The sequence below is a fragment of the Rhinolophus ferrumequinum genome, chromosome 15 (assembly GCF_004115265.2).
Source record: "Rhinolophus ferrumequinum isolate MPI-CBG mRhiFer1 chromosome 15, mRhiFer1_v1.p, whole genome shotgun sequence".
NCBI lineage: Eukaryota > Metazoa > Chordata > Mammalia > Chiroptera > Rhinolophidae > Rhinolophus > Rhinolophus ferrumequinum.
This window is the reverse complement of record NC_046298.1, coordinates 29525219-29541315: the sequence shown is the minus strand read 5'-3', so window position 1 is coordinate 29541315 and position 16097 is coordinate 29525219. Positions and strand designations below refer to the sequence as shown.

Here is a 16097-nt window from a genome sequence, read left to right as displayed (position 1 = left end):
GGGGAGGGAACTTGGGGTAGCGTCTGGCACAGGGTTTGGGGGGACACCTGGAGTCAGTGTCTTTGCATTGCAGTGGGAAGGCGGACCCCACTCCACTGCCTTCTGCATCTTGGAGGCTAGGCAGGGGCTGTGGACTCAGAGCCCAAGTTTCGAAGCCTGGCTTTATCACTTACTAGCTCTAAGATCTCTGTGGCCATACTAGGAGTTACTGCAGTGTCTATCTCATAAGGTCACAGTGAGGATTAAATGACAAAATGTATATAAAACGCTCACACAGTGCCTGTCACATAGCAAATACTCAATGCACAGTAGCTATTATGATAAAGATGGTGGTGGTGGTGGTGGTGGTGGTGGTGGTGATGGTGGTGGTGGTGGTGATGGTGGTGGTGGTGGTGGTGGTGGTGATGATAATGAAGGTGATGGTAAAGGTGGTGATGACAGTGGTGATGGTGATGGTGATGGTACTTAGTGGTGGTGTTCTTGATGTTGCTGTTGACAGGGATAAAGTATTAGGGGAGAAGAATTCACCTCTTTTGCTCCATTCCTCCTCCAAGGAGGATTCTTAGGGCCCCTGGGCCTTCAGGCTGCTACTCAGAGAAATGATAAAAGAGAATCAAAAGCAGCCAGAGAGCTTAAACTGGCTCCCCAAGCAAAGTGCTTGAGACTCAGTCCTCAGAGGAAAGGGCGAGAGGGGAATCTGGGGGGAAACTGAGGGAGGGAGACTTACAGACCGTGAAGAGAGAAACTCCAGAGAAAAGATGGATGAAGAGAGTTTTCTATGAGTTTCGCTCTGTGATGTGAGACAGAATTTCCCCTTTTGTCAAGATACCGCAGCAAAGAGATTTCTTACGGTTTCTGGATCCAACTGAATTTCTTTTGGTTGCAAAAGACTTTACATTGGAAGGGAGAAGGCTCTGGTGTGGCCAGGTCACTTGAGGATGAGAGCAAAACGACACCGTGTTGGGAGAGTCAGGTCCTGCAAACCCTGTGCTGCTCTCCTGGCCTCTTCTGCCAAGAGCTGACTTTCCAGAGCCACCTGCCCCAGAGAACCTTGGAATTCTGCCTAGTTTCTCACAAGGCAAGGGAACACAGGGCTCTCTCAAGGAAAGCAAATTAAACCATCCATCACTTCTGACTGGGAATTAATTAACAATAATTGCACGATGGGAAACATGGCTAGAGACAGATGGAGAAATGGAGGCAGGGGTGGGGAGCAGGGAAAGAGGGACAGGGGTGAAGAGAGGCCAGAAGGAGAGGCACACACAGATGGGGAGGTGTCTCCACCCTGTGCCGACCACCAGGCACACTGGAAAGCGGCCCTGACAGAGAATGAATTTGTGGCAGAGAGGATGTGAGTTTCTGGTGGCCTAATGTACTGTAACTATCGATTATCCTCCCTAGCAGACAACCAAACTCACATACAATCCAGTGATCAATGGGCTCTGGACAAATGAATGGCCAAAAACGAACAAGAAGACATAACATGGTAAAAAATGTAAAGACAAAGAGAAAGGCTGCTAGAAGCCATCAAGCAGAAAAATGAGCTGGTCAGTTTGTTAAAGAGCACTCAGATCAGTAATTTGAGGGTGTGTCTGGTCACGGGTCAGTAAGTGTATAAGTGTAACTTGTTATTTGAATTCCAAAAAGACAAGTTATTTTCAAAGGAGTGAAAATGCAGCTTTTACAGATTTCTCCTCTGCCAGAGTCAATGCTTTAGCTGAGAGACCAGCTACACAGATTCCAGAGGAAAAGGATCAGGCCTAGGAATTTTGCATCACGTGGACAAATTACTCATCTGCAGGATAACAGGGAGATACTCAGAAATCTGCAAATCTATGACATTTTACCAGATGATCACCTTTCCTGCAAAGAGTGCCTAGGAATTTCTCCCAAAGCATCTAGGGTTGAATCAGAGAGAGACTTCTTGAATAGGGAAGTTGTGAAGTAGCTGGTGATCACCCTGAAAATTAAGCATTAAGGCAACAGAAGTCAGGAAATAAAAACATTAATCACTAATCTTCAAAATTTAATTACATTGGATTAAGTTCCTAAGGAGTGTGAAAGTATGGGGAAAACGGCCCAAAATCTAAAAATTCCTTTAATTCCACAAAAGGGACTAGGAAGTGTTTTTATTAGCTAGGTCTAAAAATAGGATTATGAATGTTAACAGTATATGTTTTACAAGTCACTAGTGAAATGAAAATTAGAATGTTCACCTTTGAAATCACAATCAGTGCTATAGACAAAGACACATCAGAAGATAAAATGTCAGAGACGAAGAAGCGCAAAAACACGGGAAGCATAAAAGATGATGACAGCAGTCAGACCAAATAGATCATAACAATAAAGAAAAGCAGCCTAAATTCCCCCAAGTAAAGATGCAATCCCAGATTTGATTAAAGGAGATCCAGCTGGAGGCACATCTAAACCAAAGCAGCGCCAAAGGATTGACAAAGAAAAGTCTGTGCAAAGATTCCGCAACCAAATTTGATCAAGGACAAGCTGCAATATCACTATCAAGGTAGAATGTAAATGTGAAAGTACCACACGAGAAGGGTAAGAACATAATGACAAAAGGCATAATGCATAAGGACATAACATTATTAAATCTTCGTGCAGTGGGAGAAGACATTATGAAACATGGCTATAGGGATTCAGATGGATACAAGCAACTCCAGAAAGCAATTTGGCCTTCTGTCATGCTCTTATTCTTTGACCCAGTAATTTTCCACTTTTGATAATCTATCCTTAAGAAATCATGCAAAATGTGGACAGATTTTATGTCCCAATATTATTCAGAATAGCAAAAACCTGGCAATCTAATCTAATATGCCCCCAGAACACAGGAATAGTAAGTAAATTTAAATAAGAATATTTAAACTGATGCTTCCAAATTGTTTTAATAACATGGGAAAAGTGTCTGTTGAAATCTTAGAGGGGAAAAAAGCAGACAATACATTTTTGTACACAGAACAATATTAAATATAGTAAAGAAATACACATAAAAAAGGTTCGAAGGTAATAAACTAAAATGTTGATAATAGTTAGGGAGAGTGTGAATTAGAAGCGATTTGACATTTTTCTTTATACTTTTCTCTTCCTAAATTTTACATAGTGAACATGTACCGTTTATATAATAAAAATATTATAAGAAAGATCTATAGGTATCAAACAACATGATTAAAAATATAGAAAGGAAAACACATTAAGATACAAAGATAAAATGACAAAACAATGTAATGTGAGAAACTAGCTCATCATTGCCCCATCGGGCAGTGGGCACCAGGACATACACACAGGGATACAACGGGCTCTGTCAGCAAAAAGTGTGAAAGTCTTTAAAATGGGCAAAAATGATTACTGGATTTCTTGTCTAGTATACCCTTCTGGTTCATCTACGGTAAGTCTTTCCTTGTGTTGGAGCTACTTTTAAAACTCTAAGTTGTAAAAAACAAAAAACTGATAATGCAGATAATTCTTATCTACAGAAATGCATATGAATTTTGTCTGGCAGAATTCAATGGACAGTGACCCATTTTGCATTTACTCACAAATTCATTTCAAAACTCCTGGTTGCCTATACCTGGAGTGTGTTCTTTGAATTTTCCACTTGTCACATCTTCCTGTTCTCACATTAATGAATGAGTCAAGTATGGCCTTTGACATGTGTGCATTTTATACTTTTCTACACAAGACATGATTTTACCTTTTTACAAAGTTGTCTTTCAACAGCATAGATTTCATAACAAAGAAAGGATAGCTATTTTCAAATTTTACACTCGGAAAGTACGATCGCCATCTTCTCAAGCATCCATGAGATAGGTATAAAAACAAATCAAATAATATGTAATGAAGAAATCGCAACACATTAAAAAAAAATACAGGTGGAAACCACACTGGTCATTCTGTTTCATCCAAACATCACAACATGAGAAATGAGTGAGGACACAGGCTATTAGAAAAACCGACAGTGAAACTACTATATATTAAAATCTATGGTTGCAGTGAAAATATCATTCAAAGGTAAATGTTTTAAAATTTCAAAATATATGATCAAAAACATCTGAGCATTCTATTTCACATATGAAAAAGAATAGCAACAACAAACCTAAGGAAATAGGAGGAAGAAAATAATAATGATAAAAATTATAAACACATTGTAAAAAAGTGAAAAAACATTGTGAAATTTAAATAAATGTGTCAGGGGCGGGTTATTAAAAACATCTAATTAGGATGGGTACAACTCAGTCAAATATAAGTTTTTAAAATGTAGCAAAACAGGATAAAAATTAAAACAAGAACCGAGCTATAAAGCAGATGTTTTCTTGAACTTAATCTGCATTAAGTGCCTGGTTTGTGTCAATGTCTTAAGACTTTTTAAAAAAATCATAAGAACATACTATGCATAATTGATCATACAACTGACCATGTCCATGATAGTTACGTTTAAAACTATATTAAAAATGGACACAAAAAGTAAAAAACTTCAGTAAAACTAGGATTGACCTTAAAGTCACTATTAAAATAATCCCCATCTATTTAGTACCTCGACCCAAGCCTTAGTGGTTCACACACAGAAAATATTCAAAACCACCTACAATTCATTCCCAAACTATCATCAATTCTCAATTCCTGATAAAGATAGAGGTAAAAAGCTCAGCTAGTGACAAGGATTCAGCAATGCAGTGAAAGAATAATGCACCCATTTGGGTTTATCACAGGAAGCTAATAATAGACTCCATCAATAGCTTAAGAAAAATCTTATGATCATTTTTAAATGACCAAAAAGGCATTTGAAAAAAAATTCACGACCACATCCGAAGACAAAATTGAACAACAGGAATGCAAAAGTAATTTTTAACAGGCTGAAGAGGATTCGAAAATAAGAGCCGGTATTCATGTTATAATTAGTGGAGAAATAGTAGAGAGAAACAGTTGAAAATCAGGAGCAAAACAAAGATGCCTGACTTAGCACCATTTTAATGTTTTAGGATTTGGGGAAATGCAAGAGGACACAGCAGAGAAATAGAAGGATCTCATATCAGAAATAAAGATGAGAACTACAGTAGTTCACAACTGATGTTATGACTGCATGTCAACAGCAGCAAACGACTCACCTAGGATCAATGGGTTTAAGAGATGCATCTGAAATAATCAATGAGCTGCATTTCTACAAAGCAAAGGTGGTTAGAAAATACGCGAGAAAAAGAGTCGCCACTGCAGCAACTTACCATGACCACCACCACTAAAACTGCACCAAAGGCTGCACTCACTGAACGTCACGTGTGCATGATTTCTGAGAGCAAAATCTCCAGAACTGGAAGAAGTTAAAATCCTCTCCTGGATGGAGAATTAGGTCACATCTCTGGACAGTTAGAACCAAAGACCAAGGAGCCACTATGGATGTTATCAACAGCTCAAGGCAACACTGCTGAGAAGTGGCCCCATTCGCAGATGAGAAAACTGAGGCTCACGGAGATAGTTTCAATCGTGAGGAGTCCCATGGGGGTGTATGGTAAGCCTCACACAGCCTGTCAGGAGCGGAGCCAGGGCTGATACCCTTGTCTGGGTGACTGGGGTTCTAGAGCCTGGGGTCTTTCCATGCTCCCTTCTAATCCCCCACCTGCCTTGATACTTCCAAATATCACATAGTCTACAAGGATGAACCATGAAAGGGACCTGGTTTTATATGTTATTAAAATAGACTTTAACCTAACAAGACTCAAAATAGCATGACGCTGGGACAGAAATGGGAACATGGGCAGTGGGGGCTCAGGGTTAGGCCCAGCTATTTCTGGGTATAGGACGAAAGGGATTCTCTAATATACCACATTGCAGTAACTGAGTAGCATTTGAAAAAACGTACAGAATTTGGTCTTACCTATGCCTGAGCACACAACAGAAGTCTAATGATAAGAACTAGTATCCTCACTTTGCTCTGTACCAGGCCCTGTGCTAAGCAGTTTAGAGATCTTACTTCATTCAGTCCTCATAAGGACCCTGCAAGGTGAATGCTCCCATTCCACAGACGGAGAAACTGAGGCTAAGAAAGGGAAGTGATCGGCTTGGGGTCCCTCAGCCAGGTCAGGCTGACTTTACTGGCTAAGCTTCCTGGCCTCACCCAGCTGACGGGGCTGGGCTTTCTGAACTCCCACTGGTTGCTCAAGGTGGCTGGCAGGCTGTAAGTCCTTGGATGTCTAGGTGCCCCTCACAGTATGGCCTGCTGCCAGCTCCCTCCCTGAGGGCCTTGGTCACTGTGCCCAAGCAACGGCCCCTACTCCTCGCTGATTGACACTGCAGTCACCCCTGGGAAGGCTTGGCGTCCCACGCTGGGCTCCTTACCTCCTGGCAGGTCCCTGATTCAATTTCCCCTCTCATTTCAACCAGCAGGTATGGCTGTCTGGCTATGACTCTGCAGGTTCACCCTTCTGAGCCTCTGTTTTCTTATCTATGAAATGGGGGAACTGAAAGTAGCCACCCATGGAGCTGCTGTGAGAATTAAACTAGCCATCATAGGTCCTCAGGAAATTTCTTGTGTCTCTTCTCCGTGGATGCAGAGAAGGAACACACCCTGCCTACCCTGTCTGCCAGCTCAGTGGGAGTACAGACTCAGAGGCGGGAAACAAAGCTTCGGGATGGGCTGCTTATGCCCATCCAAGCCATCGTGGAGAAGGCACAATGATACCCAGCCCACGACCTGGCCCCATCTCCCTGTCTTCTGTCCTCCTTCAGGCCAGAAATACAAACAAGGAGGTGACAGGGCTGCAGGCAGCCTTTGGAGCCACATCAGAGACCTCTCTCCAGGACATGAAGCGAGTCCCTGTACTCTGCCCCTCCCAACATTCCTGATGGTTTCGATGCCCAGCTCAGGGCTCCCTGCCTGGACACGTGTTCTCATACCAGACACCACCCGATACGTGGGTCAAGGTCAGATGTGTGAACTCTCCCCTTCCTGTTTTGTAATCCTGCTGCCGAAGAGTATGAGAGCATCAGGTACACACTGGTCCAAGGACCCCAGAGGGCTTGGGGTGCGTGATGCTCCCTTTCCAAGACTCCATCCCAGGACCACGCCCAGTTCTGGGAAAGGGCACCCTCCAAACCAGGCGCCAGACACTGGGTGGCAGGGCCATTCATGGAGCCACTCTACTCATGTCACAGTATACCTCAGCTCCCTGTAATAGCCCCAAGCAAAGCCCACCCCAGAGCCAGGCCCAGCCAACACTTGTCATCAAAAATCCAGGCACCCTTGGTGAAGGATGCCCTGGAAAAAATCTGGAACCAAACCAGCACTCAGGCCTTGCACCCCCATGGGCCACCTCCACCCACTGACCTTCTTGGTGTAGCCCATGGCCTTCAGGACAGAGTGATTCAAGGTTTCCAGGGATGCCAACACGTCCTCATATTCCCCCATATGATCCACAAAGTAATCTGGGGGGAAGGGAGGCAAAGGTAAGGATCATGGGAGGATTCTGGGCCCTCCCACCCGTGTCCCCCATTGCCTCTCCCCAGTCCCATCTCCGCCCTCCCCCCCCACACCCCACTCTTGGTCCCTGCATAGCTGGGCACCTACCACACAGCTCCTTGGTGTCCACATGGCTGCAGAGAGAACAGGGAGAGGGGGACTCAGAAGCCAGCCTGTCCCATCCCCCTACTCCAGCCCTCCCTCCCACAGCATGCACCATGCCATGCAGCTGGTAAAACACCTGCCACGCTTTCTCTCTTCATCCTATGCTGACACCATGGCCCCACTTTACAGGTGAGATTGCAACAGGTAAATGGCACTGTCCCCTCTGAAGAACCAAGCAGGCATCCATGTCAGCACCTGTCTGATCCCATCACCACGGCACCTGCTCCATTTCCTTGCCCAAAGTCTACTGACTGTATGAGCAGATGGGACCAAATACGGGGCTGAGGCAGGGCCCAGGAGAAGGGAGGGAAAAGGATGGGGGCAGGGGCAGGGCTATTACAGGCTGAAACAAAACATGGTGACACGCTGCTGCCCCGGGGCATTCTTGCCCATTGGGTCCTGGGACCCAGGCTCTGGGACAGCCCTCCTTGTTTTCACCCCAGCCCAAAGGTCTGCATCCCCATTCCTATAGCGTGGGTGGAGAAGGATCCCGTCCTTCCCTGGAGGAGGCTGAGCATGAGAATCCCAGCCATACAGGTGAAGGTGCACATAGCAGCCTCAGAACAGAGATGCAATGGTGAGGTGTGCCAGGGGACCTGAGCGTTTGCGAGGGTCTGAAACCTTCCCTTTCTGGGCCCCAGTTTCCTCGATGAGAGAAGAGGAGGCTAGACTGGGATAGTGTGCTCTGTGCTACCCAGGTTCAACAAGATGCTTCTGGGGAAAGACTCCCGTGGCCCATTAAATCTGGGTTCAGAGGCTTTGCAAGCTGGCTTGGGGATTCCCCAATTTGCACCACACAGTAAAAGTTCTGAAAAGTCTTGCAGAAAGGAAGCTGTTTCACTGAGCTTCAACTAGCATTTCACCAGTCTCTCTGACTTGGGTGAATTGTTTTGGGCAGAAAGCCTATTTAGCACACCCAGGAGCGAATGTTTATAGCTCCCATTCTGGGGAATGTTGGAGAAAAAAAATCCTAAAGGAGTTTAGTTTTGACTTTCTGCAATGGTGGGTCCACCCTGCTCCCCACTTACATACTCTTATTGTTAAACTCTCAAACCAGCACCTCCTTCTCCCTCCACACAGTTGGCCTGACACAAAAGAGAATGAATAATCAATGGGCACCTGCCTCAGCCCTTTCAAAGAACCCCCAGGGCTGCAGGGACCTCTCAGAAACCTCCATCTGACTCCAGATACAAAGCCCTTCACTGGAGTCTGCAGCAGGAAGCTGTTTCTTTCAAGTGGCCTTCCAGGGACAGGAGACCTGTGCCACCTGCCCTACCCTGGTCCCCAGACCACGCCTCCTACGACACTCTCAGTCCCGACCTCTGGTCCAGGCCGCCACGGCTCTGGGTCCCTTGCAAATGGGCCTGGTGGCAGCTCCTTATCTAGACCATCTCTAGCCTGTCTCAGGGGACCCCAACTTATCAAATCTGCCCCAAGCAGTCCCCCAGGAACTGTGCCCCTCATCATCAGAGCGGGCCTGAGGAAAGTGACCAGGAGTGGGCTGGAGAAGGGGGCTCATCCTGCTTGGGGAACCCCGGGGAAAGGGAGAGGGTGGAGTTAAGGTTGGGGCAAGTGTGAGTAGAATTTGCACTTGACTTAGGGATGAGTCGGGTCCAGAGTTTCTGGCTGATTCTGAGAGGCAAGTTAGGGTCATGATGGGATTGAAGAAAAGGTTTAGTTAGGTACATTGTTAGAAGAAGGGCTAGGATTAGTATTTGGTTACGGTTTATAGTTTTAGATGAGATCCAGTGAAGACGAAGATGCAGAGTTCACGTGGGGACCAGGAACACGCACAGCGTGCTGGGTCAGAGCTGGGCAGAAGGAGCAGAAGGGTGACCTCCCCGCCAACTTCCCCTGTCACTCTCCTATGTATGTATATCCTGCAAAATCTAGGGTCTGCTTAGCCACGTGTGCTCAGAAAAGACCAACTTGCCAATGCAGTGTCCACCTACCCACTCCCGCATCACCCCAGACAGTGGGCCTCTGACTTTGAGATGAGCGAGTTGGGGGATTTCAGGGCACCTGCCCTCCAAGGCAGTGGATAATAGACATGGGCCTGGGGGACAAGGAAGGTGCCTCCTCCCAGACCCACTGGGCGCCCCGGGCGCTCGAGCAAGCAGGACTCAGCTCACTTGGTGTTGTCCGAGTCGATTGTGTGGAAGAGATCCTCCAGTTCTTTCTCATTGAGGACACCATCTGCAAAGAAGAGCTGGAATTCCTCCAAGGACAACTTCCCATCATCTGCAAGGAAGGGAGGCAGAAGGGACAGCAGCTGGTGTCTGAGCGATAGGACACCCCCAAACCAGACAGGTCCCAAACTCACAGATAAAGTCCCGTCATCAAACCCCAGTCCGCCCAGTTAATTCCCAAACTCACAGATAAATGCCAGCTCACATAACCCCTGCCCGCTCCGCTACTTCCCAAATTAACCAGTAAACTCCAGTTCATAGAGACTCACTAACTCATCCAGCAAATTCCCAAACCAACATATAAATACCTATTTAGAGATAATCCCCAAATCGACAAATACAAGAAGTAGCTAGTCTGCTGGGGCTCGCTCTGCATGCAGTTAACAAGCGGAGAGCACCTGCCCCTCCAGGCAATCTTCTCCCATCTGATTTGCCTGACCAGCTGGGGGTGGGCGCTATTTACGGTAGTACCGTGTTTCCCGGAAAATAAGACCTAGCCAGACCATCAGCTCTAATGCATCTTTTGGAGCAAAACTTAATATAAGACTGAGTATTATTTTATATTAATTATATTAAATTAATTATACTATATTAATTATGATATATTATACCCGATCTTACAGTAAAATAAGACCCTGTCTTATATTATAGTAAAATAAGACCCGGTCTTATAGTATAGTAAAATATATTAATTTTTGCTCCGAAAGACCCATTAGAGCTGATGGTCCGGCTAGGTCTTATTTTCAGGGGAACATGGTACCACCCCTGTAAGAGGTCGGTCCAAAGCAGGGCAGTCTGAGGACCATTCTCTCTTGCTTCCAAATGCCCAGATCATCTCCCCACTCTTGAATCATCTCCAAAGCCAGTACCCAGGTCCCGAATTTCGAAGAGGGAGTGTCATGCAGGACCTCGGCTCCCGCTCCCCGCACAAGAACGCAGGACATGGTGAGGCCAAAAAGGAACACCCACGGAGCCATGGATAGGGGAGTCAGACCACTATATTCCCCCTGGCGGCTGGGTTGGAGACACAGGAAGCAGGAGCCCCATGATGCGCAATCCACCGTCTGCTTCTCTGCCAACCGCCCAACCCTCCAACTCAGCCACGGCAGTTACATCAGCGGCTAACGGCTAACTGGTTACAGCTGATGGCCAACCAGTCACGGCTGATGGCCATCTTCTACCCGAGCCAGCCCCTTTCCACGTGAGGTCGAGAGCCTGGAAACTGCTCTCTGGGACTCTGTCCCCACAGGGAGCGACCCCTCTCTACTCTGTCCCATCCACTTGGGAAACTTTGGGCCCAAACCGTTGCATGGCTGGCATGACGGTTGCCAATAATTGGCACAGAGTTCTCACCATGCCACAGATGTGGCCATCAAGATGCCAAACCATGAGAAAAGGAGGTGCCTGTCCCGGGCCAAAAGTGGCCAGCCCTCCTCAGGTCTGGGGGCTGTGGCTCTGGAAGAGGGGCCCCCACAGCGGATGCATGCCACCTGTCCCACCCCCTTTGTCTCCCCTCTTCTCCCTCTACTTGCAGTCGCCCTGGCACCAGCACTGCTGGGGAAAGCTCTCACTGGCTGGGGGCAGAGGGGCCCGGAGGCAGGGGCTCAGTTCTCAAGCTTCCATCCTCAGTTCCTCCCACCTGCGGAGCAAACTCGTGCAAGCTGATCTCCAACCCCCTGCAGCCACCACGCCCTCCTCAAAGATCGTAGTGTCCTGCTCCTCCTCAAAGGCCGGGAAGAGGGTGGGAGGCAGTGGAGGTCCAGCCCAGGACATTTCAGGGGCCCCATCCCCTCTACCCAGACTCTCTTCCATTACTTCCAGCCAGTCTGTAATCAAAACCCCTGTGAGTCCACATGGCACCTCTGCGTGGAACAGAAAGAGATGCCCCTTCCCGGTGGTGCTGGTGGGGGGATGTCGCCCAGCGTTAGGGCACAGGAGCTTGGAGCAGAAGGCACACTGGATCCGAGGCTCTCCATTCCCTCAGGTAGGTGCCCTTGTGCAGGGCACAATTTGCCCAACCATTCCTGGCTGATCTACTTGACCCCAGAGTCACAGTCACTCATATTTTAAAGGCCCTGGAGCTTCTATCTCTGCTCCCAGCAGCTCTGTGGGAGCTCAAAGGAGGGCAAAGGGACAAGCTCAGGAGAGGGAGACCCTCACACCTCCACCTGTCTTCTCTTGGGCCCCATCAGACATAAAATATCAGAGGCTGGGAGAGAGGAAGAATCGGACCTGTGAGCGCAGGCACACACCTGGGGACTAGGGGCAACATCCCAGGACGCCTCCAACATCCTGGGCCAGATTTCAGTGTCACACATGGAGGATCAATTTATAAATTTCAAGAACAAAAGTCCTCCCAGTACACACACACAAAAGACCCAGAAACAAACCCTGAAAAGTACGTGATACCAGCTGTGAAATACGTCAACTCTTAAGTTGTGGCTCTGTACTCTGTGCAAGAGGAGACTTTCCAAGTTCCCTTTGGCAAGACTGGTGATAAAAACCAGGAACCACAGTGCAGAATCAGGGCAGACACGAGTTCACCACACCCTATGGCACAGGTATTACCCTCACCCACATTTTACACAGCAGTAAACTGAGGCACAGAGTGGTTAAAGGATTTGCTCACGCGCCACAGCTGGCGCTTGAACCCAGGCCATCTGGCTCCCCAGTCCATGCCCTCAACCCAACCTGGGGCAAGGTCGTGTGTCGAGACCGCCAGCCACAGGGCTACGAGGAAAAGCTGGGGCCAAGTCCAGACTCAGTGGAAGTGTGCTTGATTGATTAGTCATGTCTACCATGGGCACGGCTAGGAAGTCTCCCTGCTCCCACTTCCTCCTACCTGTTTGGGTATCTCTGTCCAGTCTGCACTCAGGAGAGCAGGCAGGGAGAGGCCCACCAGGCTTCCTGAGCACAAAGTCTTCCTGGCTGACATTTACCTTGACTGTCCCACCACAGACCTAATGAACCCAGATCAGCTAATGAGGGAAGCAACCTCTCCACCCAGGCCCCTGCCCAATTAGACCAGAGGGCATGGGACCTCCACTTCCCTCAAGGACCCCGAGTGGGCCATTTGCAAGTGTCTTCTCTAATTAGCATGAGCTCACCTCTGTCGCAGTGACCTTTCAAATGCCAGAAGTCTGCTAGTGTCCGCATCCCCAGAGAGAAATGCCGTCTGTCACCCCTCCACCAGCCACCACCCTGTGGATTTCTAACTCAGGCTGCCAGGCAGACCCCTCCCTCGGCTGCCCCATGGGAGCCATGCCCTGTGTCCAGCTCTGTGAAGTCTCTGTCTGAGGAGCCATGCGGACAGGCCAGCCCTTGCTCCTGTACTCCTGAGGGCCTGTTCCTCTCCAACTCTCAGCCCAGGCTCTGGCTTGAGACCCCACTCCCGTCTTCCACTCCCCCTCGTGTCACTCCCACAGAAGCCTGGGGCAAGGCCAGCATCCGCGTGTGCTCAAGAAGTGCTTGTGTATGTGTGTGCCTTTGCGTGTGTCTATGTGTAACACCCACACTCATCGCTCGCCCGTGCTCCTCCCGTTCCTGTTTCCAAACTGTGCCGGGCTGAATCCGAGCCCACCTGCGCCCCCTCAACTACACGTCTGCAGTCTGTCACTCGCTGTCTCTGAGCCTTGCTTTTGTCGTCTGTAATACGGGGACGGTGTTTCCTATCCCAGTAGGAGCAGAGTGAAGACCTAGTGAGGAGGTCCGTGAAAGCCCTGGTGCCTAACGGATGCCCAATGGCCGCCGGCAGCCTCCACCAGCCGGCGGGCTCCCCGTGCAGCATGGGGAGGGGACCAAACATCCGTTGGCAAACCAAGGCCATTTTCCAGGGCGCTCGATGCTCATCAGCTGGTACAGGACTCACTGACGTGTCACAGAATGCCAGCCTGGAGCTCCACTTTCCCTCCTCCTGATAGCCCTCTGAGCTGGGTACTGGTTTCATTATCCTCACTTACAGATGAGGAAACTGAGGTCCGAGGGTCTGGTGACTGGCCTGAGATCACAAAGCTGGGAAGTGGCTGAGCCAGGACTTGAACCCAGGCAGTCTCTGCAATAGAGGAGGGGCCTCACCTCCCTCCAAGGGCTCTGCATCCCACACACACATTAACCCTGGTGACCAAACCCCCACGGCCACTCGCTGGCCAGTAAGACTTAAGGCCCCACGAGGCGGACTGGGCTCTGCCTTTGTGGGGACCGCAGGAGCGAAGTGGAGGGTCCTGCAGCTGTGCTCAGGGGGCGGAAACATGGCCTCTTACGGGGAACAAGGAAGGGAGACAAAAGCCCATTTGTGCCTGAATGGAGACCAGAGCACCACCCACCACCCACACAGGCATGTGCGAACACACACACTGCAGAAATCCCTACAGAGTGCACGACCAGAAACACATACGCACACACAGACTTGGGTACGTACAGCAACAGTTACAGACACGTCACTCAGACCCACAAATTCATGCACATGCGCGTGTGCGTGAGCATGGTCTCACGACACCGGCACACACATCTGTGGGTGCACACATACCCTGCAGCATGGAGCCCACAGCCAGACACACACGGCTGCGCCCCAGTGCCGCAGAGTCCACTCTCATCCATGAATAAATCCATTACCTGAAGTCTACAGGCATTTATTGAGGACCTACTGTGTGCTGGGTATTGGGCCCATGATAGGGACAAGCCCCAATTTCCACCTGTAAAGACCTCACGGTCTGCTGGAGAGGCCCAGCGATAGCCATGCAACCCCAGGCTGGCTGCTTGCTGAAGATGCTAGAAAGGGGACAAACCCCTAAACCCCCTTCTCTAACCTCTAACACGGTTCAGGCCGTGATATCACCACCACTTCTTGCCTCTCACTGAAGTCCCTGCCCCCCCCACCACAACCCTCTTCTTCCTCCTTGCTCCATATGGAATTGCTCTGATGGTCCTTTGTCCCAAAAGGCCTGGAGAGGCCATCGTCGTCTCCAAGAATGGGGGTCAAGAGGTAGAGACCCCTGGGCACTGACTTTCAGCCCAGGTCTGTGCATCCCTCCCATCCCGCAAGGCCTTACATTCCACCCCCAACACCATAGGGTGAAGTTCAGCAGTAACGCCCAGGGACAGGGAGGGCGGGGGTGCTGGGACCTGATGCTTCGGGGAACGTGAAGGGCCTGGGGGCAGGCACTATCGTTCCCCACTTCCCCCCCAGCATGGGCCTTGATGGACAGTGAGCATTTTTTCAATGAATGAGAAAATCAACACTGAGCACTGCTTAATTCTCTCTGAAAACATCTATCCCCACATCTCCTCTCTGTATTTTCCCAACAACCCAGGGGAGTAGACAGGTTGTTATCACCCCACTTTACAGACAGGGAAACTGAGGGCTGGAAAGGAAATGGGCCTTGGTTAAAGGCCATGTAGAGTCATTTTGGGCCCGAGAATAATGACTACAGTATGTATAGTGTATAGGAAGTTGTACTGTTTTGTTACACTTGCAAGGCTCAGGTGGGCCTCGGTAAATTTGGTTATCTGCAGGACTCCGGCCTTCCTCGTGCAAGACAGAGCCTTTCCAAGCAGTGAGAAGTGGAGCGTCATGAATTCATGGCAAAATAATGTGCCGCTCACATTGTTGGGGAGGCTGTGTGACGTGGGGAAAAGGGCCGGGGTCTGAGGCACAGCCTCAATTTCCTTCTCGCAGCTGGGCTACCCTGGGCAAGTCAGTTAACCTCTCTGGGCCACTACGGAGTTGACTGCATCAGGTGACTATGATGAGGAAGTGTGCCAGGGCCTGCGAAGGGCCTCGAGTGAGGCGGGGCTGGTCCAGCCCAGCTGCATAAGGATTAAAGCACACCAAGCACTTACCGTGGGCAAGACATCTTGGCATCACAGACATCAACTCACTGAATCCTCATGGCATTGTCACTAGGTAGGAACTCTGGGAGTCCCATTGTACAGAGGGGAAACTGAGGCACGGAGCAGAGTCAGAATTTGGCCTTCAGACTTCAGAGATCTGCACTCTAAACCTTTAGGTTCAGGTTGTCCAGTCCCTGCCCCTGATCTGTTCCCCTGAAGACTCAGGATAGAGAGCCAGCTTCTCATTCAGGGGACAGTGTGGGAGGGAAACTCACCATTTTTGTCCGCACGACGGAAAATCTGCAGAGAAGAGAAGTCGGTCAAGGCGGCCCTGGGCCAGGGAGCAGGCGCCTGCAGCAGATCCTGACCTGATACTGAGATCCCACTCCCCCCAGGTGGGCCTGGGAAGCAGAGCTCCCTCCTTCTTCCTTCCCAGGGAGGAGACCCCCATC

At 49.2% G+C, this 16097-nt stretch overlaps 1 protein-coding gene across 3 annotated transcripts in view; it reads right to left on the bottom strand.

Moving 5' to 3' along the window:
• NECAB2 (N-terminal EF-hand calcium binding protein 2) overlaps positions 1–16097 on the bottom strand; it is a 30984-nt gene that overhangs the window by 12257 nt on the left and 2630 nt on the right. For 2 of the 3 annotated variants that reach the window (XM_033127044.1, XM_033127045.1), the window contains exons 2-5: positions 15921–15945; positions 9760–9868; positions 7571–7596; positions 7331–7428 (exon numbers count right to left, since the gene is read on the bottom strand). In XM_033127044.1, coding sequence (XP_032982935.1) covers positions 7331–7428; positions 7571–7596; positions 9760–9868; positions 15921–15945 — 258 coding nt within the window. Of the gene's footprint in view, positions 1–7330; positions 7429–7570; positions 7597–9759; positions 9869–15654; positions 15807–15920; positions 15946–16097 lie in introns of those variants that run through there. The other variant, XM_033127046.1, reaches the window with a different exon arrangement.